The sequence below is a fragment of the Drosophila willistoni genome, assembly GCF_018902025.1.
Source record: "Drosophila willistoni isolate 14030-0811.24 chromosome XL unlocalized genomic scaffold, UCI_dwil_1.1 Seg141, whole genome shotgun sequence".
NCBI lineage: Eukaryota > Metazoa > Arthropoda > Insecta > Diptera > Drosophilidae > Drosophila > Drosophila willistoni.
The window spans coordinates 15,626,579-15,652,025 of record NW_025814052.1 but is presented as its reverse complement, the minus strand read 5'-3'; the positions used below and the strand labels follow the sequence as shown (position 1 = coordinate 15,652,025).

Genomic DNA, 25,447 nt, shown 5'->3' with positions numbered 1-25,447 from the left:
AATAAATTCATTATTTTTTGAGCTATTGTCGTAAAATTTAATAATATAAACGACTATGCCAAATTTGATCAACAACAAATTTCGAAAACAGTGACTTTTGTCAATAACTTCGTTACTTTTAACACGATTGCTTTCAAATTAAACAATTGTTAGTTAAATATATCTGTTAATGACTGTACCGAATTTGATAAAAATCGGGTAACTATATCATGTAGCTCCCATAGGAACAATCGGTGGAAAACAGTGACTTTGATCAATATCTTCGTTATTTCCTATGGTAGATTGTAGGCCGTTCTTTCGCAAACATTAGCCTTTTTTGATAAAACGTTTTTCCACTTTGATGGCTATAGCTAAGGAAAGAGTTAACAAAACAGTTGCAAGGGTATACAAACTTTGACGCGGTCGAAGTTAGCCCCGGACCTCTGGTTATATTTCATATTAGAGGTTAAACAGATTTTAGAAAAATGTATTATGTATATTTAATATTAGAGAACATTTTGGTCTATGATTCTAGTATTCTTCGCACTGGCCATTCAGCAAATAGTAGCGTTAAAAATAAAAAAAAAATTTTTTTTTTGGTTTTGAACATACTCAGCGTAACAAAAAAATTAATTGACGCATTTCAAAATTCTTTTTTAATAATTTTGATTGGAATTCATATAGTTTTTTTAGTTTAATCTAATTTATATATTTTTTTCACATATTTTTTTTAGTTTAAGCAAATTTATTTCTTTTTACATATCTTACATGCGCGGTTTTTATAAGAGAAGTTTTTGGGCAAAGTTACGGCAAGTTGTTCAAGTTTTCCATTTCTCTAATAATATTTGCAGTGATTGTGTTTTGTGGTAATAGCGTCATATACTGCAGGATCTTTTCCTTGACATTTACATTGAAGTATGATTTTTGATATAGTGCGATTAAAGTAGGGTGGGCCAGATGAAATATGTTAATTTGGGCTTCTTCAGGTGATTTAACGACCACTTCCAATAATTTTTCTACCCAGCGAATCCACACGCCAGGCTTGGCTTTTTGTGGAAGGCTGCCTTGAAAGGCTTTAATATAGCATTTGAAAATAAAATTATAGCCATTTAATGCAGATTGGCGAATCTCTGGCCCACTTTTTAGCACAGCCAACGTCAGTTCCGCCATAATGGCCTTATCATTACCGCATATTAACGCATTCTGCATTAAAACCTTAGCCTCTGAAGCACTTGCCTGTGTTAAAAGCTCGACATTTGCTTTAACACTTCCAGAGTCCTGGATTTGAAACATATTATGGACTAACCAGAAAGACTTGTGCTGCATTGTATCCACCACTGCTTGGATTTGATCAATGAGGCCTGTTAAATGGATAGGAAAAATGCATTACAACAATAAATGACGTCGAGAATTGATACAAGAATGTAATTAAAACTTTTAGTTTACCCTTAGGCATTAGATACGGATGCATTGTACTCTCCTTCCAGTATAGCACTACTAGATTAAGTGCATCCGCGCGGGTTGAATTGTAGCATGTCAAATTCCACCGCAAAAGATCCATTGTCTGAATTAATTGGGATATGAGAGGCCAATGCGAGCGCCGCCAATGAGCGAGTTGAATATGCATATTGGTGTATTCTTTGGCTATTTTCACATCATCTTTAACTTTCTTTGAGTTTAACATGGTTAATTGGTTTCGACTGGTTACCATTAGATGAGCGTCCAAACGACTGACGGCCATTAATATTGACATAAGTTTACAAATAATTGCATAATTTCTTGTATTCAAATCAGAAAATTTATCCAGACTTAGAGCCAAGGCATCGAGATAATCAGATTGACAGGATTTCAATTTTTCCAGCGTGTATGGATAATTAACCCCCTTAAGGTTCAGCCGTAGCTTAATAAAGCGGCAATTCTTTCGCAACCTAGACGATATTCTTAGACCATTAAGAATAAGAGGATATATGTAGATAGACAATAGAAAATTTTGTGAATTTTGATTGTGTAACATGCGCTCATCTAAAATTAAATTGGTGCAAATTGAACTCATGTAATGAAAAACATGACCAGAGCACAGGCACGCTAATCGCCAAAAAATTTTGGCAAAACCTTCATGGGCCATGGATAATTTAGCTAAAGATAACCATGTTTCTAAAGGATGTGCAAAGCAAAGCTGAAGAAATTCTCCAATAGGCAATCTTTGAGGCTTCAGAGAAAATTGATTGAAAAATAATATGCGTTGATTTTCATGGTCACCAATATCAAAGGAAAATTGTTGTAGGAGTTGTAAGTCATCACGTATGTTAAGAATTTGAATCCGCTCTGTAACAGAGCATTGTTCAAAAATTGGAAAAAGCACCTGGCTGATAAGTAAGGAATACTCTTGCTGATAATCTTCATCATCATCCTTTTCATCTTTAAGTTCTTTTTTAGTAGTTTCTTGTTCATCTGTTACCTCCAGGCCCTTCATGACCTCCTTAGCCTGCGCAACTTGGCTCAAATGCTCGATTATTCTTTGAGCATGGGTAAACTTCATTACCTTGATATGCTTAGCCATTGTCTCCACACACTCGTCATTACCAAATGCTATAGAACGTAGAAAAAGTTGTTCCAGACCTGCGATTATTTGATCTTCGCCAGCTTCGCCTTCTTCACCTTCGAGGAAACTTAATAGTTTTCCCAGTGAAAGCTCTTCGAGTTTTTCTTCAAAAGATTTGGCCGTCAGGGCAAAGGAATGCAGTTGCTTACATATGGAGTGCAATTTAAGATTATCATCTTTAACCAAAAGTTTTAATAGGTCAGAGGATAAAACACAAATGCGTTCCTGAACGTTATACAGCGGCTTTTTCGAGGGCAGTTCCAGCCAATGAATAAATGTATCCACACTAACCAGTTGTACAAGGTTTTGCAAAAAGTCCAACAGAATCAGTGCATATTGTACAGAAGAGGAAAGCTGTTGGTCAGTCTGCATGCTCATCACTTTGTTTTTCAATCGTAATTGGTAAAGGGGGAAAAAGGACGGCAGCTGCTTTTCATCTTCCTTTTTTATATCAAGAGTCTTGATAAGTATCTCCATTATTTGTGTAATTGCCTGTCCAAGGTATAACTTGCGACCAGTTGGTCGTAACACACGCAAACGTTCTTCACTGTCCAATAAATGACGTTGCAGTAATTTTCTTAACTGAGAAGAGAGTAAAGTGGATTCCTCTTTTTGCCATCTTATGGCCCGGCTAGCGGATAAAAGAGCCATGCAGAGTAAATTCAAAGATTCATAATGATCCTTAGTTAGATGGCTTAAAGTCGTATTCAAACATTCATAGTACTGTCCGGTCAGCCAGATTGGACCACAAGACAGAAATTCTGCAAAAACGTCGACTAGTCCACATCTTGAAACCAATGCCACCGTTAAAAACTGGGGTAAGGCATAAGGTAGTTGTTTTAACAAATGTACACATTGCGGATTCCATTGGCCTAATTGCTCTTCCTCGCATTTGTACACATTTGAGCTGTTCAGAATTAGGTAAACCATTAAACCGCGTAAACGATCCTTGGAACCGGGCACCTCAGCATTAGGTACAACAGTCATCTGTTTTTTCAATCCGCCATTCGTTCCTTTGATTTCTATTAACTTATGCTCCAGTAGTATCTCTATGCATATGTCGCAAAGTTCCTTTATCGCCTCTTCGTTGCCTGAAGCCATAAATAAACATAGATTTTTAGACCAAGTGTCTTAAAAAGCTTCACCATGCTTACCACTCCAATAAACAAAGGTCTTTAGATTTTTAACATTTCGGCTATATGTTTGGAGAGCGTTGCGGAGTTGAAAAAATATCTCGCAGTTGTCCAGAGGACGCAGATGTTCAGTAACGGCATCCCCCATATTCCGATATCAATTAAAGAAGACTTTCCTTCAATGCACAATGTCAAAAATTATTCACTTATTCCTCGTAGTGTTACCAACGTTTTGAATTGGCTCCCAGTATTCAACCGCTCCCAGTATTTGACGCCAACATTATAACATTTAATTTAACAGCATGTTAGAGATGCGCAGTACACTTTGATACAATCGATATGTTTATATACTTTTTGGTCACCTCTAACGCATGCGTTTGACGGCTTTTTTGCATTCACTTAGGGAAAAAAAGAAAAAGTTCTGCGCGAAGAAAGAAAAGGTTAAAATTCCATTAAACATTAGATAAACAGGGTAAAATACATTGAAGACACTTTTACACAGGCAGCTAGACACGTTGATCGTTTCGTTTATTTTTTTTTTGCAACAAAAATTTCATGTGTGTTTGATAAAAATTTTTACCGATATTTCGGCATAAAGAGAGCGAGAGGAGTAGCAGCAGAGACTAAGCAAGACGACACCCCCGAACAGCAACGAGACGAAGCGTCGAGGCTACGCGACTACGCAAAAAATACAATAAAAACGAAAATATAAGGTGAGCAAAACGACAAACGTAAGCTTAAAATGAACAAACATTTATTATATGCATATGTATGTCACCTCAACAACATAACTCCAACAGCAACAGCATCGACAGGCAGCGCGCAAAAACCGCACAAAAAACAGGAGAAGGAAGAGAAGTTACAAACAACAGCAGCAAGAATGAGCAAACCTCACTTTGATGTGCCACTGACCATTGAGCCAGAACATGAATTGCGTTTTGTGGGTAAGAAAAACGAAAGAAGATTAAGTCACTACAACAATGAAAGAAAAGTGAAATTCTAAATAAGAATAGCATCAAATTGCATTTTCCTTTTTTTTTGTGTTTGCGTGTGTTTTTCCATGTTCCTATGCTAGGTCAAAAGTTCTGCTGAGAGAGAATGACAGCGAGAGCAAACTGCAAAGTTCGCACTCACACATACAAATGCACTGCCGTACAGTGGGACAGACCTAGTTTGGATTTTTAACTTTTTGAATATAAACAACGAAATATCAACAGAACATATTAAACTATATATAAAACAAATGTAGCTCTACTTTATCATATTGTACAACATTTATAACTAATATGACTTCCGCTGCCAAATTTGTTTGAAGTTGACAAATATTTGATATAAGTCTATCTGATTATATAATAGTGTTAAATTTATTAGTCTGTGGCTATGAAAAAATTGCTGAGAAAAGTCGTAAAGTTTAACCAAGAGAAACATGCATATTAAGTACGAAGGAAGTTTTCCAAAATTTAGATTTAGTTTTTGTGCTTTTTTTTTTAACGAAAATGGTCAGTGTGCGCCTGACGTGTTCGACCCTGTACAATAGCGGCTCTCTAGCACTTACTTTCGTTTTTGTTTTTGTCTTTGCTAGCTTATCAATAATAATTTCCGTTTCTTTTTTTTTTTTGGAATTACATTTTTTTTTTTGGCTGCCTTAAAATCTACTAGTTTTAGTAGCCCCTCCCGTTCTTCACCTTTACATATATTTTCGTCGGCAGCTGGCATCGCTTGCTGCGTCTCCTCTGCCTTTTTGTTTTGTTCTCTGCATCTCATTCTAACTTAGCTAGCATTTTATTTTTATACATTCAAAAACTTAAAATGGGCCATTTTCAAAATTGTTTGTATATCTTATGTTTGAATTTTGGCCAAAACGCATGAATATGACGCCGACAACACAGTGGAGCCAGCTTATTGCAATTTAAGCTTTTCTTGTTTTCCTGCAGCTGTTGCTAATTGGACTTTAAGAGAAACAACAAAGCGTAAACAAGTGTCGTCGCCGTCTCTCACCTTGTACAAAAACAGAAAATCCATCAGCCGAAGTCTGAACTTTAAGATACCTTGGAGCAACCGGAGCTATGAATCAATATTTAATTACGTAGTTTGCCTTTTCCCCGAGAAATAAGGCTTATAAAAAAATTTCGGATTTCAGCAATTATTAATTTCGTTTCTGACAATATTGCCTTTTCATAAGCTATGCGGCTACACAGTAAAAAAGTTTAAAAGAATACTGACGTGTACCCCACGGTGCACACACGCGTGGACTTGTACTTGACAACCCAACACCCCCAATCGCTCTTGCTTCCATCCGATCGTTGAAGAAGGAAGAAAAAAAAAACTTTGTATGACGCGATTTAAATTTTCTTTTTTCCTAAAGAATTTTCCCCTTACCATCACGCAGAAACCTACCCACGCACTCAGCGCTCTTCAATATAACAAATTCGCGTTGGCACTGTTGTTTTCTTGATCTGTTTTTTCTTTGTATAATGGAAACGCTCGTTGATTACACTGAAGTTATAATGAAATCAGATGAAGGATTTGTGGTGTTGCCTGTACTAATAGGCAATATACATTAGACTGATTACAAATGTTGATGTGAATTACCTTACCGGCGCCAATGTATCGTCGATATAGTTTATTTATATATTCAGATTTAGAAAGAGTGTGGCACAATTCTTTGCTTTTATACTTCTTCTGATGAGGTTATTGTTGATTTTTTTTCAGAGTTTTTCTTTGTCTTGCTTATTTTAATTCAATTAATTTTAACTTGTCAGATAAAGTGACGTAATAAGCATGACGTGATAGGAAAAAAGGGAGGATAGCTGGCGCGCTATTTCGTAATATTGATTTTATTACGTGACTATTAGTATATTTGAGTTCCTATATATTAAAATCAAGTTTTACATTATAATACCTAAAGACTCAGACTAATTTAGAAGCTAATAAACTATTTAACGCAAATAATCATATATCAAATACCTTTTTACACATTATATTTTATTAGGTCCTTTCAACCGGGCTGTTGTCACAATAATGACCCTGCGGAATAATTCGGCAATGCCATTGGTTTTTAAAATCAAGACCACCGCACCCAAGCGGTATTGCGTACGTCCAAACATTGGCAAAATTGCTCCATTTCGATCTACCCAGGTTGAGAGTAAGTAAAATAAATACTGAATCTTGATCCAATTTCAATAAAATGATATATATGTTTTGTTGGCTTTCAGTTTGCCTGCAGCCGTTTATGTATGATCAGCAGGAGAAAAATAAGCACAAGTTTATGGTTCAAAGCGTGCTAGCACCTAATGACGCCGATTTAACTGATTTGAATAAATTAGTAAGTTAGTTGTTGTGTTTTCTGTTTTGTCATTATTCAATTTTTTTGTTTTAGTGGAAGGAACTAGAGCCTGAACAGCTGATGGATGCTAAGCTGAAATGCGTCTTTGAAATGCCCAGCTCCGAGGCGAATGCTGAGAACAATAGTAGCGGCAACGTCGCTGGCGGTGGCAGTGGCATCAGTGCCGGAGCTGGAGTTAATACCAGCTCAACCAGCGGCGAGGCTAATAAAGTTGGCGACGGCATCAGCAAATTGGCGTCTAATGAAGACAAGGTTAGAATTCAAATATCAAGGCCCTGAATGAAGTAAATATTCACATATTATTTTTATTTATTTTTAAGACTTCAATTATGTCCGATGCTATAGAATCTATGACTGGGGAAATAAAGACACTGCGCGAATGCAATAGCGAACTACGAACAGAAAATCTAAAGTTGAAAGTAAGTTCAATGTCGTTATTATGTCTGAAACTATAAGACCAGAGAAAAATGTAACTATTTTTACTTAATTCTTTCCAACTCATCCTCTCTCTCTCTATTCCGCAGGATCAAGTTACACGTTTCCGCAGCTCGACCGTTAAGCCGGTAAATGAACCCTATGCCCCGGTTTTGGCAGAAAAACAGATTCCGATCTTTTATATTGCAATTGCTATTGCTGCGGCTTTTTTGGGTCTGTTATTGGGCAAATATTTTCTCTGAATGCCATTAATCCAACAATAGCAACTATACCAACATCAGAAAATAACTCAACACCAACAACAATAGCAATAAAAGCAGCAACAACAACGAATGCAGCAGCAAAACAAAGTGCAGAGGTAAAGAGTGCGGTTATTTGAATCTGCATGGAGAAAATTGTATTTAAAAAAATTAACAAAAAAAAAAAAAAATCAACAATATGTCAAAACCTAAAACAAACAGAAAAGTTTTAATTTTGCATTTTCCATTTATCTTTTTACTTGTTCAAAGTCATCAAAACTAAGAAATAATGAAAAAGAAACAAAGCAAAAAAAAAGTTATACATAAAGTAAAAATATTTTGTTTAAAGCCGAAATTTTTAGTTTTCGCAAGAGATACAGAAGGAGCAATAAAGTAGACATTTCTATTTGTGCAAACAAAAAAGTGATGTAAAATCTTGCGGTTAGGCAGCAAATGTTTTTACCACCTGACCTGTTTCATTGGCGCACACTGAAAGAAATTTACCGGCCTATTAGAAACCTATACAAATTAAGATCCAAATTTAAATGAAAATTAACTGCTTTACTTAATTGAGCAGGAGTTTGTTTGCGAATAGAATGCACTTAACACGAAATTTGAATAAAAGAAACAAATGCAAAATCAAAAACGTCGGCTTAAAAAGCTGTTCAACGTTGTGGCTCTCTACAAAACAATAAAAATTGCTTCACTTTTTCTCTCTTGCTCTCTCTTCATGTCATTCAATTAATCACTAAAGACACAATAAGAGAAATTATTTGTCATTTCCATAAAATTAGTTTTTTTTTTTGTTTCTACAATGAATACGTTGTTATTAAACTGTACAGCAACACAGGAATACTTGCAGTAGTTCATTCTTATTCTTGATATTATGTAATTCTGTTGTTGCGTTTATCAGTTAAAACATTTATAGGCACACTCCTTTAAATGCAGACACTTACAAAACACAAAAGACACGTCGCAAAATATAAAGAAACTTTTACATGACATTGACAGAATCCTATGGAAAAACACACATACACACATGAAAGATATATATATATACATTTATATGTATATATATTGTTAATAAAATATTAAAGGTTTAACTACACTGCGCAGCACATGTTTGTCCCTCCCGGATGAGGCTAGCTTCAAATTAAAGTCGACTTACAAAATATTGAATCATTTTTAAAACTACAGATTTCTTTACTGTTTTGACTTTTTCGCCACATTATTACAATTTCTTGATAGGTACATACCCTAAACATGTTTAAATACGTTAGATTTCTGACTGTATGTATAATATTTAGTAATATACTTTTATTTGAATCTAGCCCCTTACGGGTGCAAAAAAGCTGTGCTGCCTAATCTTAATATTATATATGAATCTAAAAAAATAATTTCCCTATACATATTTTCAAGGCTTTACAATTATCTATGTTTTTTGGACCCACACTTAAAATTTTGGTTTCAATTAAATTAAAAACAGAATAAGCAAAAAATGTCGAAACTTGTGAGAACGGCACACGGAAAATATATATGTATGTATATTTCGATTACTATTTATTTGTTTTACAATCAATTTTTGCAAAGCATTGATAAATGATATATAGATTTATAATAAACATACATATACATATATACTATATGTACATATATATATCGTGTATGCATACATAATTATACATATATATATACATGTATAAACCGCTGTATTTTCATAGACAACACAGAGAAAACTTGTATTACGTCAAAACAAAAATAAAAACCAACTAGAAATCAAGACGAATTAATAAATGAAAATGAATTGATAAAACAAATGACGCATATTAAAGAAAAAAAAACATCCAATGATTACGAGCAAAATGTACTTGATGTCTCAGCTGTAGCAAAACAACTACATAAATGTTTAAAATTTAATTGCATTAAATAATAACATATAATAAAATACAACATGCAACATAAAAGAAACGCGATATGAGGATATTGCATAATATAACATAATATTTACAGCATGAATCTTAAAAATTAAGTGTTTTTTTTTTCTTAAAGGAAAATTAAAACAAAATGAAACGAAAAAATTGTTAATTAAACATCAAATATCATTTGAAATAAATTTAAATTAAATAAAACTTCGAAAACACCTTATTCAAACACTAACCAATAGAATTAAAGGTATAGCCATTGTCTTCATGTGGATAGCTTGTAATTATTCTAAAACAAAAAAAAAACAAAAAATAGGAAACCTTTTTATATCACATATTTATTTTGTATAATTTTATGACAATCGGCACAAAATAATGAGTGAAGATTAGAAATGGTAAATACCTTGAATGCAGAGCAAGAAAGTTGTTTATGCAAAATTGAAAAATGATTCCAAGGAACTTAAGTCCCTAATGACTAATCAACAAAAACGGGGAGATATAAGATTATTTCTTCACCTTTTAAACGATTCCCGAGAAATTTATGAATTATCCATATGTCCGACCCGTTTTTAAAAATTAAACAATGGATTGATGTTATAATGGTTCCTGAAACAGCCGGTAATATTCTTTAATATAAACTTTACAATTGATTTATTTTTACATACATATCTACAACATAATATATACGCGCCTTAAGAAAAATTACAGTACCCTAGTTGGTAGAGCGAAAAGTGGAAGTTGGAACCAGAGGAATTAGAAATTATGTATTATATCTAAATAAGGGGGTTAAGTTTCTTTTCGTTCGTTCAGGGTACTCGAAAATGTAGAAGTTTAAATATTCTTTTCCAGAAAGAAAACTTAAATCAGGTGAAATATACGACAGCTAGATTAGTGTTCGACAAATGTGAATATCATTTACAATCAGAAAACTCAAGTTTGGCTTAATTGGACGTCGATTGTTGCTGCTGATCTTCCTCGCCATTTTTGTGGCTGCCCATTAACCAATCCATTAAAACCATAGAAGGGGACCTCAGCGATGGTTGAGCTAAAAATTTTTATAAAATCATTTCAATGTTAGTCTGCAGAGCAGGAAGAAGCAGATGTTAAGGAACTTACATTGATCTACATCAGCTGTTTGTGGCTCTGTGGCTGTTTGTATTGTCATTGTGGGAGTTGGCAGTGATGGTGTTGGTGCTACTGACGGCGATTGTTTGGCCATATCTTTTTGTAATTGAATCATCTGCTGAAGACGCTGTTCGCGTTCGTCCACAATCGCTTTGTCCTTGAAATGCTTTACCGTCTGCAATTCAGCTAGTCTGAAATAAAAAAAATGGAATACATTTTTGGGAATACAAATTTCAGATTATGGACCCGGATTTCCCTTCTACTACCCTGACTACAGGGCAAGATAAGCTAACTTACTTTTGTTTAAGATCGCTGCCAACGGAACTGGAATTAATCACTGGCCCAGATGCTGCACCTGCTGTTCGTGTTGAAAAATCAGTACTGTTTTCGGTGATCTTCCCAAAAGGACTGTTAATTGCTTGGTGTAAAGATGGTGATGTTACTGTTTAAAGAGTTGCATATAATTTATAAATGAACTATAGAACAATATATTTCATTATTTACATTCAATGCTGGACCGACGATTGCTCCGTTCTGTTTCTAGTTGTCTAAGAGTATCCGATAGCTTTAATTGTAAATGATCCCGTTCCTCTAGCAACTGAACAAGCTCCACAATCATTTCCTCGACACGCATATCTCGTTGGTGAAGCATCATAAGAGCATAATCTAAATCGGTCTTTAAAACATACTCGGGTAGAGCATCATTGGCTATTTTAGGAGTGTCTAATAATTCACCGCCATCTTGGCGATTCTGTAAACGGAAGGGATCATATTGGGCAGCGAGTCGAGCATATTCTGCTGATCGTATAGCCAATTGTTCTTTGAGTGTTACAATTTCCATTTCCTGGGTTTCGAGAGCCTTTTGCATTTTGAGAAGCATCTCATTATGATCTTCCTCCACAGCAAGTGGTGTAAACTGCGGTGACTTCGGTTGCATTTCTTCAAGTTGCTTGTTGAAAGCTTCTTCCTTTTCAAAAAGGTGTTTTTGCCACGTGGCGGCAACCTCGCCACATTTTTGCTCTACTACTGCCTCCCATTGATGATTGAGCGTGGCCAGTTGCAGTTCCAAATCGGATTGGGCTTGAGGTTGGAGCTGCTTTGGATTCTGCTGTATAAGCTCTAAGGATTTCCGCAGCTCTGTAATTTCAATGTTCTTTGTATCCAATTCTAGAACTGTATGCTTCATTCGATCTTCCATTTCAAGTGTGGATAAAACATGATTGTTAAGAACACGTAGCTCCTCTTCCATGTCGGACTTTTCCTTTTGCAGTTTTGTGTTTTCTGATATCAGCACTTGCAATTTCGCCTCTGCCGATGGTAAAAGGGTCTCCCGGTTTGAATTTTGCTCCAATTTGTCCTCCTCTAATTGCTTAATTTGCATCCGTAACATTTGTAATTCTTGATTTTTAGTCAAAATCTCAAAGACCAGCTTTTCGGTTTGATCTTCACGCATCAAGTCCTCGATTCTTTGTTTAAGATGAACAATTTCGGCTTCTCTCTCTTGGAGAAGAGCTATTTGTGTTGCATGTTCCTGATTAGTGGCAGGCTCTAGTAGTTGCTCCTCCAGCTTCTTGACTTTTATTTCACTACTTATTTCACAATCATGCATTTTCTCTTCAAGTTGTTGCAGTTTTTGAAGCAAGTCATCACGTTCTTGTTGAGTCCGAGAAGTCAATTCCTTAGCTTGTTCTACCTGTTGCTTTTGATGCTCTAGTTGCCCTTGCAAATCTTGGCATTCGTTATTCAAATCCAGATTTTCAGCTTGAAGATTTTCAAGCTTTTTTGTTTTGTCATCATCTGGAGGCAAAACTAATTCTGTTGGCGATGACTCCCAGTTATCCATTTGCTGAAGCTTTTCTTGTAGTTCTCTTATTCTCGCTTGATACATGTATACATCCATATCTTGTCGTTCCTTAAGCTCCGCCATTCGTTCATTTCCCGCTGTCAAGACATCAATGCGCTTTGCTAGTTTCTCTTTTTCTAGGTTCAGTTGTTGCAATTGCTCTACAGTTTTGGCATGACTTAGTTCTTGTAGTTTCAGCTGATTCTTTAATTCGTCGATAATAGCTCTATCCAGATCATTGTCCTGAGATATGGTAGGAGTTGACTGAAGTTTGCTTTTGTACTCCTTTAGTCGCTTTATTAACTTTGCCGTTTTTAGGTTTCCTTCGATTTTTTCCTGTTCAGCTTTTGCTAGTTTTTGCTCCAATTGAGAGACTTTTAAAAGCAAAACAGGATCAGTGGCTGCTAAGCCCACCGATGCTTGGGTACTAGCTAAAGCCCAAGGATCTTCATCGACACCCAGTTCTGGATCATGTTGCGATACCTGTTCTTCGGGATAACAGAGATATGTTCTCTCTTTCACGATTAGAGGTTCATTAACTGGGACAGCTGACGAATCAACATCAAATTGAAAATAGTCCTTAGGTGGATTTTCAAGTTCTGTGTCAGTGGACTTAAAGAACATACCTAGTGTTGTGGGCGGAGCAGCTGTAGTAGAACCTAAATCTGAAGATGGTTGCTGTTGTATTATGAGTTTCTCTATTTCATTTAATCTTTGACTTTCTTTTAATTGAGCCAATTCTTGATCCCGTTGCCCCAGCAATTGCTCGAGCTCTAAAAGACACCTCTCTTGTTCAGCCAGCGATTGATTGCGCGCCAAGAGTTTGTTTTCCAAGTCCTGTGCATGTTTCTCCAAATCCGAAACGTTTCTTTGCAGATCCTCAATGGTAGACGGCAAAAGTGATAGTTGGAAATCACTAGAAGCGCTGTTTGTCGCCAAATTTTGGTTAGTTACCCTCTCAATTGTGGGTTCAGTAACAATTTCATCAAATGGAGTGGGAGATAAAGATGCTTCATCGGCCGCAAAGAATATAGAAGGAGCCTGAGCAGAAGAGGAATCGGGACCAGAAACAACCAAGTCTGTGGCATGTCGGTTATGCAACTGCTCCGACTGCGCCTGAAGGCGCCCCTGCATTTCCGTTACCTGCTCAATTAATCGTTTGTTTTCGGTCTCAAGGAACATTTGATCATCGGTTTGATTCTGCCCTAGGGTATCCATTTCGGCAATTTGTTGCTGCATTAGTTGCAGCTCCTGTGCATGATTGGCACACAGGGAATCAATTTGTGACTTTAAATGGTCCATTTCGTTCTTATCCTGCATGACCTGCATGCGTAGCTCTTGCAATTCGAGAGAATCTTGCTCGGAGCTATCTTGCTGAAGGCGCAGTCGCATGACCTCGCGACTAAGAGAAGATCTTTCTCGCTCTACTTCAGACATTTCTTCTTGATTGCGTTCTAGCTGCTGGTGCAGATCGCGTACATCAGATGTAGACCGTTCTATATGGGCGTTAAGATCACATTCCATCTCATCTAGTTCAGTAACCTTGGCTGCCAATTTGGCATCATAAACCTGACGTTGGCGTTGAATTTCCAATTCCCGGTTAGATAGTTGCTGTTGCAGATCAATAACCTGGTCACTGTACTGCTTAGAATCTTGCTCCAAATGCTCCCTTTCTGATTTGGTTTTCTCTATGAAATTCTGGTGTTCCAATTGAAGTGTCTTAATGGTGGCCTGCAAATCACTCACTTGCTCGCGATAGGACTCGCCCCATTGAAGCATTTCTGCTATCTGAGTGGTGTGCTCTTGTTTCTGTCCATCAAACTCCTGCGATTGCTTTATAATCTGTCTTTCTAAATCTTTGCGTTGCGCAGATTCTTCTTCGAATTTTTGTTCTAGCTGCTGTGTAAAATGTTGGGTTTTAGATAATTCTAGAGCTATACTGGCAGACCGATCCTCCAGGGCAGCGTTCCTTTCTTGGAATTCGGCATTTTGTGTCTCCAGAATTTCAATGTAAGATTCGTTTTGCTGCAATTTGGCTTGGATACCTTCATGCAGGGTTTCAAGACGACTAATAGTTTCTTCAAAATTTTTTTTATCACTGCTGTACTTTTCCCTTACATCTTCCAATTCGGCTCTGCAGGAAGCCAACTCCTCTTTGGCTTGTGGAGACATTTCATCTGTCGGTTTTTGGCAGCTCAACTCCTGGATTTGCTTTTGCAATGATTGAATAGAGGCATTCCGATGCTTGATGACCTCCTTGGACTTGTCGAACTTTAGAGTTTTCTGCTCTAATTGATGTTGTAGATCCTTTATCAGTTGATCTTGGTCCAGTCTAAGTTGCTCAAGATGTTGTTTGGCAGCCAATTCCTTTTCCCATTGCATTTGCTCCAATCTTAAATCTGTATTCGCCTGTATTACATTTTGCAACTCCACTTGAAGGCGCTGTTGCTCTTGCCCCTGTTCAATGATTTGCTGTTTAAGCTGACGCACTGTATCACGCTGCTCTAAATTAGTATGCATTTTCGCTTTCAGTTCATCATTTAATTTTTGATTTTGCTGATGTAATTGCTCCAACTGCAAATTCAAGTCTGGAAATTCTTTTATAGGTTCTGGCAGGTCTTTCAGCTTTTCCTCCAGCTCGACATAGTCTTGATTGCGTTTTTTTAGATTCGCGGCATATTTTTTCAGTTTTTCTTTTAAATCCTTTACTTTTGTTTGTTCCTCTAGTTTTGACTGTGCAATGGTTTGCTGGAGCTGAAGAACTTCTTTTTCAAGGCCATCGATTGTCTCCTGTTGCGAAGAGATTTTTTCGATTTGTTGAGCTGCTAAAGCTTTGTTGATTTTTAGCTGATGCTGCTCCTCTTTATTGGCTACCCTTAATTGATGGAGCTCCTCTTGTAAAGATTGAATCTCGAGAGCTTTGAGATTCATTTTGTGTTCGTTCTCTCCCAAGTTTTCAATTAGTTGCCGCTTCTGTTCGGCAACTAATGTTTGGAGAACAACCAACTCTGCTTCAAGGGATTCCTGACGGGATTCAATTTCGTGTCGCAGCCGTGACTGTTGCTCCATTTGCTTTTCATGATTCATTTCCTTTGAGTTTAGTAAATTATCAAACTGCTCCGATTGCACCTGAATTTGAGTTAGTTGGGCTGATTGAGAAGCTATCAATTGAAGATGCTCAGATTCACTTAGACGCAAATCATCAATGACATGTCGCAATTGGGAGATTTCCAACTGCAGCTCTTGATTTATTTCCTCTTTCTGTTGGTCAGCTAAGGCCTCAATTGGAAGCTGCTGTTCCTCTAGTTCCCTGCTTAATCGGTTAATTTCTTCTTTGAGTCTAGTATTTTGAGCCGTCAGTTGCTCATATTCCGCTAAAGCCTTTCCGTTTGGTGCAGTGACAGCAACTACTGTTTCCACAACAGTAACCGTTTCTACAGCCGTGCTGGCCTCCTTTACCTTTTGCAACAATTCGGTTAGTTGGACATACACTTGTTTCGCCTCTCTGGCCAGTTTTTTGACCACATTAAATTTGGCATTACGATCGTTGGCCTTGCCGTAGGCTTCCAACTCCAAATGAAGTTTATTTAAGCACCGCTGACATTTTTCCACCAATTCGGAACCCCCATTGCCCACATCCAGGGCAGCTACCACCTCGGACGACCGTTGCATTGAACTCATTTCTTGGCTAAGATTCGAAGAATTTGATGATTTCTCCATTAACTGTTGCGAAAGAGAATCCTTTTCACGCTGTTCTTTTTCCAATTTTGATTGAAGGTCACTATTCTCCGCTATTAAACGCTCCAATTTTTGAAGTACCACATGGCGTTCGGATGCGAAAAATTCTAACTCCTCCTGTTCCGGTGAAAAGTCCGTTTGGGTTGGCTCGCTAACGAACTTGCGTAAAGCATTATTTATATCTTGGGCATCTCCTTCACTGGCAGGACGAGCATAACAATCACCAGTTGCATCCAGCTCCTGTTCCGCTGGCAATGGTCTTTCGACAATTTCTATGGACTCTGCAGAACTGGCCGATGAACTGAGTTTCTCCAGTTTGTCCAGCAGTTCCATATTTTCATTTATGTAGTGTGATAGCTTTTTGTCTAGGTCGTCCTTTTCTTTTTGCAACGTCTGTATCTGGTAAATATGCTCTTGAGCCTCTTGATTGCTTTCACTTTCTTCCTCTGACATTCCTTTCAATTGCCATTGACCTTTTTCATCCTCCAGGACACAGATGCGTTGCTGCAATTGCTCATTTTCGGCTGCCAATTGTTTTACGTCTTGGGATTGTTGTAGTTTTTCTAGCTGCTTCTCCGACTGTTTACACTTAAGCTTTAGTTTGATGTTAATTTTATTCGACTCGTCCAACTTTTGTTTTAATTGATGCAGTTCCTCTTCACCCTCGCTCTTATCCTCCACCAGGAAAATGGATTTGGTACTAGAACTCTGAGCCTTAGCCAGTTTTTCCTCAAGCAGGCGAAGATTGACATTCAGAACATTTAATTCTGTCGACTTTTCGTCTAACTCCTCTTTTTGATTTTCTATAAATAATTTTTGTTCTTCCAGTTGACTGCTTTGTAAGTGTATTTGCGTTTCCAAGTCTAACAGGCGCTCTGAGATACTGGAGTCGTTAACCTCTAGTTTGGATTCCCGATGCAGTTTCTCATTTTCTTTTTGGATTTGATTTAATTGTTGTTGAAGTTCTTGTAACTGTTTTGCCAACTCAATATTGACTTGGGAATCTGTAGCTTCCTCCTCCCTTTGCTGCTGCAATTGTTCTCGCGTAAAAATTAACTCTTTTTGTAGTTCTTCACGCGTCGACTCTAACATATCATTAACTGTCTCCAACTCGCTCAGGCGTTGTCTTAAGGGCCCAATTTCTGACTGAAGGCGGTTTCGCTCCTGATCCTGCAAAGAATGCGAAATAGAGGACGCCTCTTCTTCTTTTTCTTGATATCTTAATCTTTCCACTTCCTGTTGTAAATCATTTCCCTTTACTTCTAATTGTTTTATAAGTTCGCTTCGACGGTCCAGCTCTTGGCGCATTTCCTGCATCTCCTGATCTTGTCTGGTTTGTTTCAGTTCAGTGAGCTTCATTTTGTTTTTGAGAAACTTTAGGCGACTTTCTTCTAAATTCTGATCTGTTTGAGGATTTTGCAAATCCACAGCTGAGCGATGGCGGGACATGGGATTTGTCTCCATCTCACGCAAGTCTGTCATGGACGAACCTAACTCCATTTCAGTATTTAATGGATTTGGCATAGTTTTAATGCTTAACAACGATTTGGCAAGATCGCGTTTGCGTTGCTCGAGGAGGGCGCGAGTTTGCTCTGTGCGCTGTGTTAACATTAGCAGCTTTTCACTACCACTCCCATTACTAGATCCTCTGACTACTTCCAGTTGTTGGGAAGAAATATCAAGTTGTTCATCATCGTTGTGCCTTGTAGTTGTTGTTGCGGGAGAGTCTCTAGCAGCTGTTCCTCGAGTCTTAAGCTTTTGGAGCTTTTCACCCAAATGCTTGAGTGATTCCATCGAATCGCTCAAGTTCGACTTGCGTTGTTCTTCATTTCCAGATTTCCTCAGGGCCCGTTCACGCAATGCTGTTAAGCGTTCCTAGGCGACATAAAGGGGAAAAAGCTTAGAAAACACTGATTCTTCGAAAACAAGTCAATAATTTTTTAACCTGTTGTTTTGTCAAATTCTGACGTAGACTGTTGAGGCGCCCCTTGCCACCACTAGCTGTAGTTGTACTGGAGGATATGTTCTTAATGAGAAAGATACTGATTAAATCCTTGTTCTATTTTGTTTTTAAGATGTCTTACCTGCAACTGATTCAAATCAATTGAGCTGTCCATTATTTCGTTGATATCACTCTCCGTGCCTTCGTTTTCATGCTGCCAGTAAGGGATAGCATGAGAATTTATTGTGTTCAAATCTAATACAAAATTTGCGTTTTTACTCATACCTGAATAGTTGAAAAGTCTGAGGACATTTCCATTTTAGCCGATTGGTCTTGGCTTTGCGCTTCCATTTTCCGAAACTGACGAAAATTAATTTAACAAAATTAAAAAAAAGGTAAACAAAATACGCCCAAGGTGAAATTTGGGGCTATCTCCTTCGCTTTAAGTCGAAGGGATGTGGATTTATCCAACTCGTCGTTATCAAATTTGTCGTTTTCCCAAATTCATGCCACATAGACTGCAACCGCAACATAACAATTAATAAAGCTATTAATTATGTTTTGTCGCAAAATCACTCTTCTTTTGGGAATTCGTGGCACTGACGTGTGCACCTTTTTTGCACCAGTGTGACCATCATAAAAATACTACATTGTAAACCATCTGAAAGGTCACACTGGCATACCAACGATGTGCTAGTATTTTAAGAGCTCTGGTATCTTTATTATTCTTCTATAAGTAAAATTTAGCGCCTTCTTAAAGTTAAATTCATTTTGTTCTTATTACAATCAAAAGCCATTAATTACAAGTCAGTGTGAGCATGGTGAAAATGTGTGTTTGAGGGCACATGCGGCTTCAATTCACGCCAAAAGTCAACTCGATGCTGCATAAGTTTTGCTTCTAAACGAAATAGCTGCTGGACTTCATCATCATCATCCATTTTGGAGCCCAATCGCACAAATTCCACTGGATATCGAGTAGAAGGCAACCAAGTAGGTAGATTCTTGAGAATTGAGCTATTAGACGGATTAGGATTTCTACAGAACAACAAAATACAATAATAAAAGACAAAGAAGATCTGGATATTGATCTTAGCGGTCTTACCCAGTGCTAGCAAAATTAACCCAAGACTGTAGCATTATTTTTCGTAATTGGAGATCCTTTACTGTGGGTATAGCACTAACAAACAGTTCTCTTCCGATAGGGAACAAGTATTGTAGCTCTTCAGCGTGACAAGATCCATAGAACTCATTACGATCACCCTTAAAGATTTCTGAAAAACTTGCTGAGCCCTTATGATCGAAAAGGTACACATAAGTTGGACCAATCACGCCATCCGATTTTTGCTGGTCCAGCCGAAGGCGTAAGTATTCATCAATGCCAGCCACAAACCAACCATCCGAAATTAGCTATACATTATAAGAGGAATTGTTCATTACTTCGTATCTTCAAAATTTATAGTTAACCCACATCTGTTAAATTTTGGTGGTTGGACTTGTTGTAATTGTGTCCCGTCTTGAAGTAAAAATGCTCTATTTGTCGCGTTATCTCCATTTGCTTCGCAATGTCATGATGGTCGTAGTTTAAAACTATGGGTATTACTCTGTCGAATTGCGTCTTAAATTCTTGCATTAATTGGGGTAAATTAAGCAGAGCTGCTGTTTTTAACAATCCCTCCTCAGATGTTGCTCCCAACAGGAGTGGCAGCTCAAGTCCATGTGGTTTGAGAACGTTTCTGGGCATAAGTGTGAGAAACGCCTCCTTATGTGGAGGTTCTATCACTGGCGGAAAAGGGATCATAGGATCAAAGTCCCAAATCTAAGACACAGATTGTAAAGATTTGTCAATTTAAAGCTTAAAATATAACATTCCAAAAAATATTGTCTTTTTAAATGGCTGATTTGATTCGATGTATAAAAGTAGTTACTTTTTAGGTTGTGTAGATATACTTACAAACATATCATAGAGTGCAGCAACAATATCCTCCGCGCGTATGCTACGTAGACACTTGAGCTTGGATGACCAATCCTGTTTCTGTTTATGTAGTCCAGAACATCCGACCAGTTCTGCGAGCTTTGTTGCTCTTTTGGCAGCTACTCCTTTATGGGCTGGCTGGGCCCATGGATTGAAATACGTACCCGATTGGGCTATGCCCCGATGCAGTAAGCCTTTAGACTTGTCTGATAGCATATGATATGTAACACTAGCCCCACCGGCACTTTCCCCAAATACAGTGACGCTAGAGGAATTTCCGCCAAAACTGGCTATATTTGTACGCACCCAGCGTAAAACCTCTAACTGGTCCTTAAGCCCCCAATTTCCGGAACAATCAAGAGTCTCAGTGCTGAGAAATCCTAGTGGACCTAGACGGAAATTTGCCGACACGAGAATAATGTCATGATCCAGTAGAAAATCAGGACCATAGAACGTACTGATCCCGGCACCACATTGCCAGCCGCCGCCATGAAACCAAACCATGACTGGTAGAGTTGCCTTCGGTTCCGACGTCAAGATTTCCGGTGTATAGACATTCAAGTAAAGGCAATCCTCCGATCCCTCAATCAGCATATCCCTGCGAAAGGGATCCCGTTGCATGCAGATGGGGGCATCTTTTATAACCAACCGCTCACCCTGCCAGCCTGGATGTGTCACAGGAGATTTAAAGCGCAACTCACCTACAGGAGGCAATGCATAGGGAATTCCCATAAACGCCCGCATGTGTCGGCCGTTGTGAGTGGTTAAGTGGCGACCAATTAGCCATCCCCCATGGTTCAACTGGATACGAAGACTCTCCGAATTGCGACTCTCTGAAGAGTTAAGGCAAACCAGAAGCAGCAACAGCAACAGCGATCGACCGTTTGTCATTGTCAGCTCTTGAAATTTTGGAAGCGAACTGATGTGGCTTAAGCTGTGTTTGGCTACTTTTAAGATTACAACATCATCATCAGTAGCAACCGCAGCAGCAGGAGATAGAGATGGCCCCCAACCCCTTCTCTTGCGAACTTGTTTACTGATTTCGGTTGCTGTTTGTTTCGCTAAACTCATTTAATTTTTTTCGACACTCAGCGTTGACAGACACATCGAAACGAACTTCTACCTACGTTGGTTTCATTTTGATACCCCTTAACGCATAGTGGTTATTGCTTTTTTTTTCATTTAATGTATAACTATGTATTAAACATAAGTACTATAGTAATGGTCCGAATTTTGAACAACTAAAAAAAAACCATTACATATGTATTTGATGGTATAATAATTGTAATTGACAATTGTATTGACAAATTCGATTCTAAATTGACTCTAGGGTATCTTATATTTGGCGCCACGTTAACATTTTTTTTGGACTAAATTGTGCAAAATATTTAACAACGACAGTTGACTTGTCATTGGACCCTGGTCTAAAATTCATTTACTATATTAATCATACCTAGATCACGTCTGCTTTTCTGAATAACATAGCCTTTTAAGGCCTTTTAAGAAAAACAAATTTCTAAAGCAATCGTTTTCTTAATTATGTTCTTAAAACCAAAAAATAAGATGTGTGGAGGTTTGTGTAAAAACTGTCTGACTGAATCTACTGAGATTTGCTTTAGATCGCATAATGGTTATATCTAACCGGACAGTGTCAGCGGTTCTCCATTCGCACTGCAACTTCCATAATTAATGCAAATCTCTTGACCATACTTATAAATTATAAACACTAATATCCCATTGACCAGGCTGCATTGGCCTTCAGTTACACCAATTCCAGTTCCAGATTGAGTTCGATTGCCTTCAAAACATATTACCTGCCAAAAACAAAAAACTCCACAACATTCTTTTATCGCCACCAATCTCTTATACCCATATACATACATACATAATTAAATTTATTTTATGAATTTCAAGTTTTTTTTTATTATAGGCCGAAAATATTTATGCATGCAAATATTTTACCAAAAAAAATCTTCCATGTTAAGCGAGAGACATTGATAGAGAATGAGGGAGACATAGAGAAAGATTGTAAAAGAGAGTGGTAACTTGAAATCACAACATAAAGGAAAATGGAAGCGCACTAAAAAATGCCTTTGCATACCAAGAGAGGAAAAAAATGCTGGGCACAGTCGAACATGGAGCTAATAAGCGAAGCTTCTGAGGCCTTTGAAGTTGTTTTAAGCCATGGAAAAACGAATGCCAATAGAGAAAACCCAAATAACGATACCGAGAGAGAGAAAGAGAGGGCGACAAATTCTCATTTGTGCTTCTGTTTTGTTTTTTCAGACTTTTATCTGCTACAAGCATACCTTAAACCATTTTACCTACATATATATGTGCATATGTTATAAACATCGTACATATACATATACATGTTAGTACTGTATAACATGTATTCATGTATATGCTTTGTCACACTGGCCCCGTCGATTATCCCGTCCTCACCAAAAACTAGTCCTCACACTCACCCTGTTCTGCAAGTTTCGGAATATGACAAATGCTCTGAGGTTCGGGCTTCAGATTTATTTTGCACGCAAAAATCCATTTTAATCCACTTGAGTGGCAATTTATCAAAACCCAACAAAAATTCCAAAAGAGTGGACATACAAATATATTTGTACAATGTATGTATCTCATACGTATATGTATCTCCAAAGGACAGGTCAAGCGGCATCTATTCAGATGCAGAGCAAAAATAATGTGCTGTTTTGCTAAGTGCAAACTAATCTAGTTTTTAAAGTGCAAACTAATCTTGTTTTTAAATACGTCCATATGCGAATTCACGTGACAGCAACCTATTGGCTTGTCTGTTGGTTTTGCAAAAGGTAATACACATCGGTATTTCATACTTCAATTGAATTTAGATGTGAAATAAACAGTTTACTGTTTATTCCATGCATCAATCAAGTTGTTAAAGTATTTGTATTGGCCAAAGGAAAACTTTTTAACAACATGAAGTTTTAGGTAAGGATTATTTCCCAGCCAAGTTATACGTATCACTACGTAGCTAGGCGCTGAGCGAGATCCTTTGTGTTTGCAATATGTACATATATACATATGCACATACAAACCTAATAATGCATTTGGTCTTATGCATTTTAGATATATGTGGACTTAGAGCTTGGAATAAATAAGTTAACGCGATGACTTACGTACTTCATTAAATCTTTTATCAAGTAACTCAGAGATCATATTGTCTTACCTTTAAGACATCATCTGTGAAAATACGTTTTTATTTATTTGAAATATTTGTAGATTATGCTTTTGCGGCTTTAAAAAAAAAGAACAGCTTGGGGCCAGTTGGTGGAAACCCTTTTTTTTTTGGTGGGGTTAGAATGGGTTTTGGTTGTCATCCCCCGGAGCGTTTGTTTGGTAAATGAAAATGATTTATTGAAGGTGAAATATTTATTATTTTTTACACAAAGCATTCTCGCTCGATTCAAAAAACAAAAGAAATAAAAATAAACAAAAAGACTCAGCGCGACGGCATCTTTGGAATTCTTCTACATCACCGTTTTACTCTTTCGATTTCGCAGGATAGAAAAAAAAACAAAATAATTATTAACAAAACAAGGCAACGTTCTCTTTGCAGCTGCTGCTGTTTAGCATAGCCTTTAGATTTTTACCTGGCATGGGCGTCGGAAAATTACTGCAATTGCAGCATTTAATTAAATTGTATAGAAATCAAATGTTGAAATTGCTAAACTTCTGGCTTTTAGTTTTGTTTGAATATGCACTTTTTATTCGATAAGGTATAATGTTTAGAAACATTTTGTAAATGTGTATGTTGTGATATTTTTAAAATTAATTTGAATTTAATTTTAAAATGAATTTTAAGCCCCTTTTATTATGAACCTCGCTACGCCAATGTATCCAGCCCTGAAAAAATCTTTATTTATTCAGCGTTTTGGGTCAATTCCTCTGGTTTCATTTAATTAAAAAGAAAAGCGCGAGCAACGCATAATAAAAAATAAATTTATATCCACATGCATGGATATCGGTGTCCCTTCGGATTGCCTTGAACTCGGTGTTGTTGTTGCCGTAGCTGTTGTCCTTGTCGTCGTCTCCGTATTTACTTAGGATCAGGTGGTGAGACGGCCGTTTACCAACAAAAACAGCAGAGCAACAACAATGCCAAGAAGCCAAAATTTCAATTTCGCGGTTGCTGCATATTTTCCGAGCCTTTTTCCTGTTTCCTTTTTTTTTGTTCTTGTGTTTGCCTGTTGTGACTTTCTGCCTAGCTGCTGCTGTTGTTGCTGCGTCCCAATTTGGGCAATGGAATTTAAACGAATTTTTGAAACGGGAAACAACTTTAAAAAGAACAGGCTTAAGCGATAATTGGCCGCTAGGAAAATGTCAATGAATTTTTTGGATAAAATGCAAATTAGCAATGTTTTTCGATGGATCAGGCTTATGGACTTTAAGTCCAAACAGGCAGTAGCATTTTTGTGAAATGGATCAGAGAGTCAATGAAGAAATGGGGGAAGGATGAACGGCCCTTCTCAGCATTGATATGCAGCAGCTGTTGTGGGGCTTACATTCATAATAGTTATAATAAAAATAAGCCAGCCAAAATGAAACTCAATATCGATATTTTAATATTTGTGTTTACTCCTGTCCCACACTAAGAAAGCAAAACAAAACGGAAACAATTGTGACCACACAACGGACTAAAAAATGTACATGCCCGTTTCACCAATCGGCATTTATGTATATATTAGGGGGAGGTCAATCGGTATTTTTATACCATACACCCATAGGGTGAAATGGTTTATGAAAGTCGCCAAAATGTATGTAACTGGCAGAAGGAAGCTTTTCCGACCCCATAAAGTATATATATTCTTGATTAGCATCAACAGTCGAGTCGATTTAGACATGTCCGTTTGTCCGTCCGTCTGTCCGTATGAACACCTAGATCTCGGAGACTATAAAAGCTAGATCCACCAAATTTTTTATATAGACTCGTGTAGTGTGTAAAGTGATCAAGTTTATTTCAAATTTTTGGCACGCCCCTTTCCGCCACCGCAATTTAAAAAAAGCGTTCATCTCAAAAACTATTCTAGCTAGAGACACAATATTTGGTACGTATATTTGCTTAGTAATTGCGCACATATTTTATGGGTAAAGATTTTGCCACGCTCCTTGTCGGCCCGTTCCGTTTGAAAAACTCG

The 25,447-nt window shown here is 37.4% G+C and overlaps 4 protein-coding genes across 6 annotated transcripts; 1 reads left to right on the top strand and 3 right to left on the bottom strand.

Annotated features, from left to right (window-relative positions):
* Window positions 1-702: 702 nt before the first annotated feature.
* LOC6638068 lies at window positions 703-4,047 on the bottom strand. Its single transcript, XM_023175432.2, has 3 exons — window positions 3,736-4,047; window positions 1,426-3,672; window positions 703-1,340 (listed from the first exon to the last, which is right to left on the bottom strand). Exons 1-3 carry the CDS (start codon window positions 3,860-3,862, stop codon window positions 784-786), a joined length of 2,931 nt encoding a protein of 976 aa, XP_023031200.1. The 5' UTR covers window positions 3,863-4,047; the 3' UTR covers window positions 703-783.
* A 33-nt stretch (window positions 4,048-4,080) lies between these two features.
* Window positions 4,081-8,755, top strand: LOC6638067 (vesicle-associated membrane protein-associated protein B/C). Of its 3 annotated transcripts, none has more exons than XM_047011438.1 (8): window positions 4,081-4,186; window positions 4,313-4,427; window positions 4,515-4,658; window positions 6,707-6,859; window positions 6,930-7,039; window positions 7,094-7,312; window positions 7,381-7,479; window positions 7,585-8,755. In XM_047011438.1, the coding sequence occupies exons 3-8, from the start codon at window positions 4,595-4,597 to the stop codon at window positions 7,735-7,737; spliced, it is 798 nt and encodes a 265-aa protein (XP_046867394.1). In that variant the 5' UTR covers window positions 4,081-4,186; window positions 4,313-4,427; window positions 4,515-4,594; the 3' UTR covers window positions 7,738-8,755. The 3 variants fall into 3 exon arrangements, with proteins under 3 accessions (XP_046867394.1, XP_002061224.2, XP_046867393.1); XM_047011437.1 differs by having other exon boundaries at window positions 4,082-4,154; XM_002061188.4 differs by having other exon boundaries at window positions 4,081-4,427.
* A 1,489-nt stretch (window positions 8,756-10,244) lies between these two features.
* Window positions 10,245-18,927, bottom strand: LOC6638099 (protein lava lamp). The gene is made up of 7 exons (XM_002061187.4): window positions 18,590-18,927; window positions 18,447-18,518; window positions 18,308-18,388; window positions 11,286-18,237; window positions 11,079-11,223; window positions 10,773-10,972; window positions 10,245-10,701 (listed from the first exon to the last, which is right to left on the bottom strand). The coding sequence occupies exons 1-7, from the start codon at window positions 18,653-18,655 to the stop codon at window positions 10,598-10,600; spliced, it is 7,620 nt and encodes a 2,539-aa protein (XP_002061223.3). The 5' UTR covers window positions 18,656-18,927; the 3' UTR covers window positions 10,245-10,597.
* A 174-nt stretch (window positions 18,928-19,101) lies between these two features.
* Window positions 19,102-21,343, bottom strand: LOC6638098 (venom carboxylesterase-6). Its single transcript, XM_002061186.4, has 4 exons — window positions 20,256-21,343; window positions 19,773-20,120; window positions 19,407-19,711; window positions 19,102-19,339 (listed from the first exon to the last, which is right to left on the bottom strand). The coding sequence occupies exons 1-4, from the start codon at window positions 21,165-21,167 to the stop codon at window positions 19,105-19,107; spliced, it is 1,800 nt and encodes a 599-aa protein (XP_002061222.3). The 5' UTR covers window positions 21,168-21,343; the 3' UTR covers window positions 19,102-19,104.
* Between the last annotated feature and the right edge of the window lie 4,104 nt (window positions 21,344-25,447).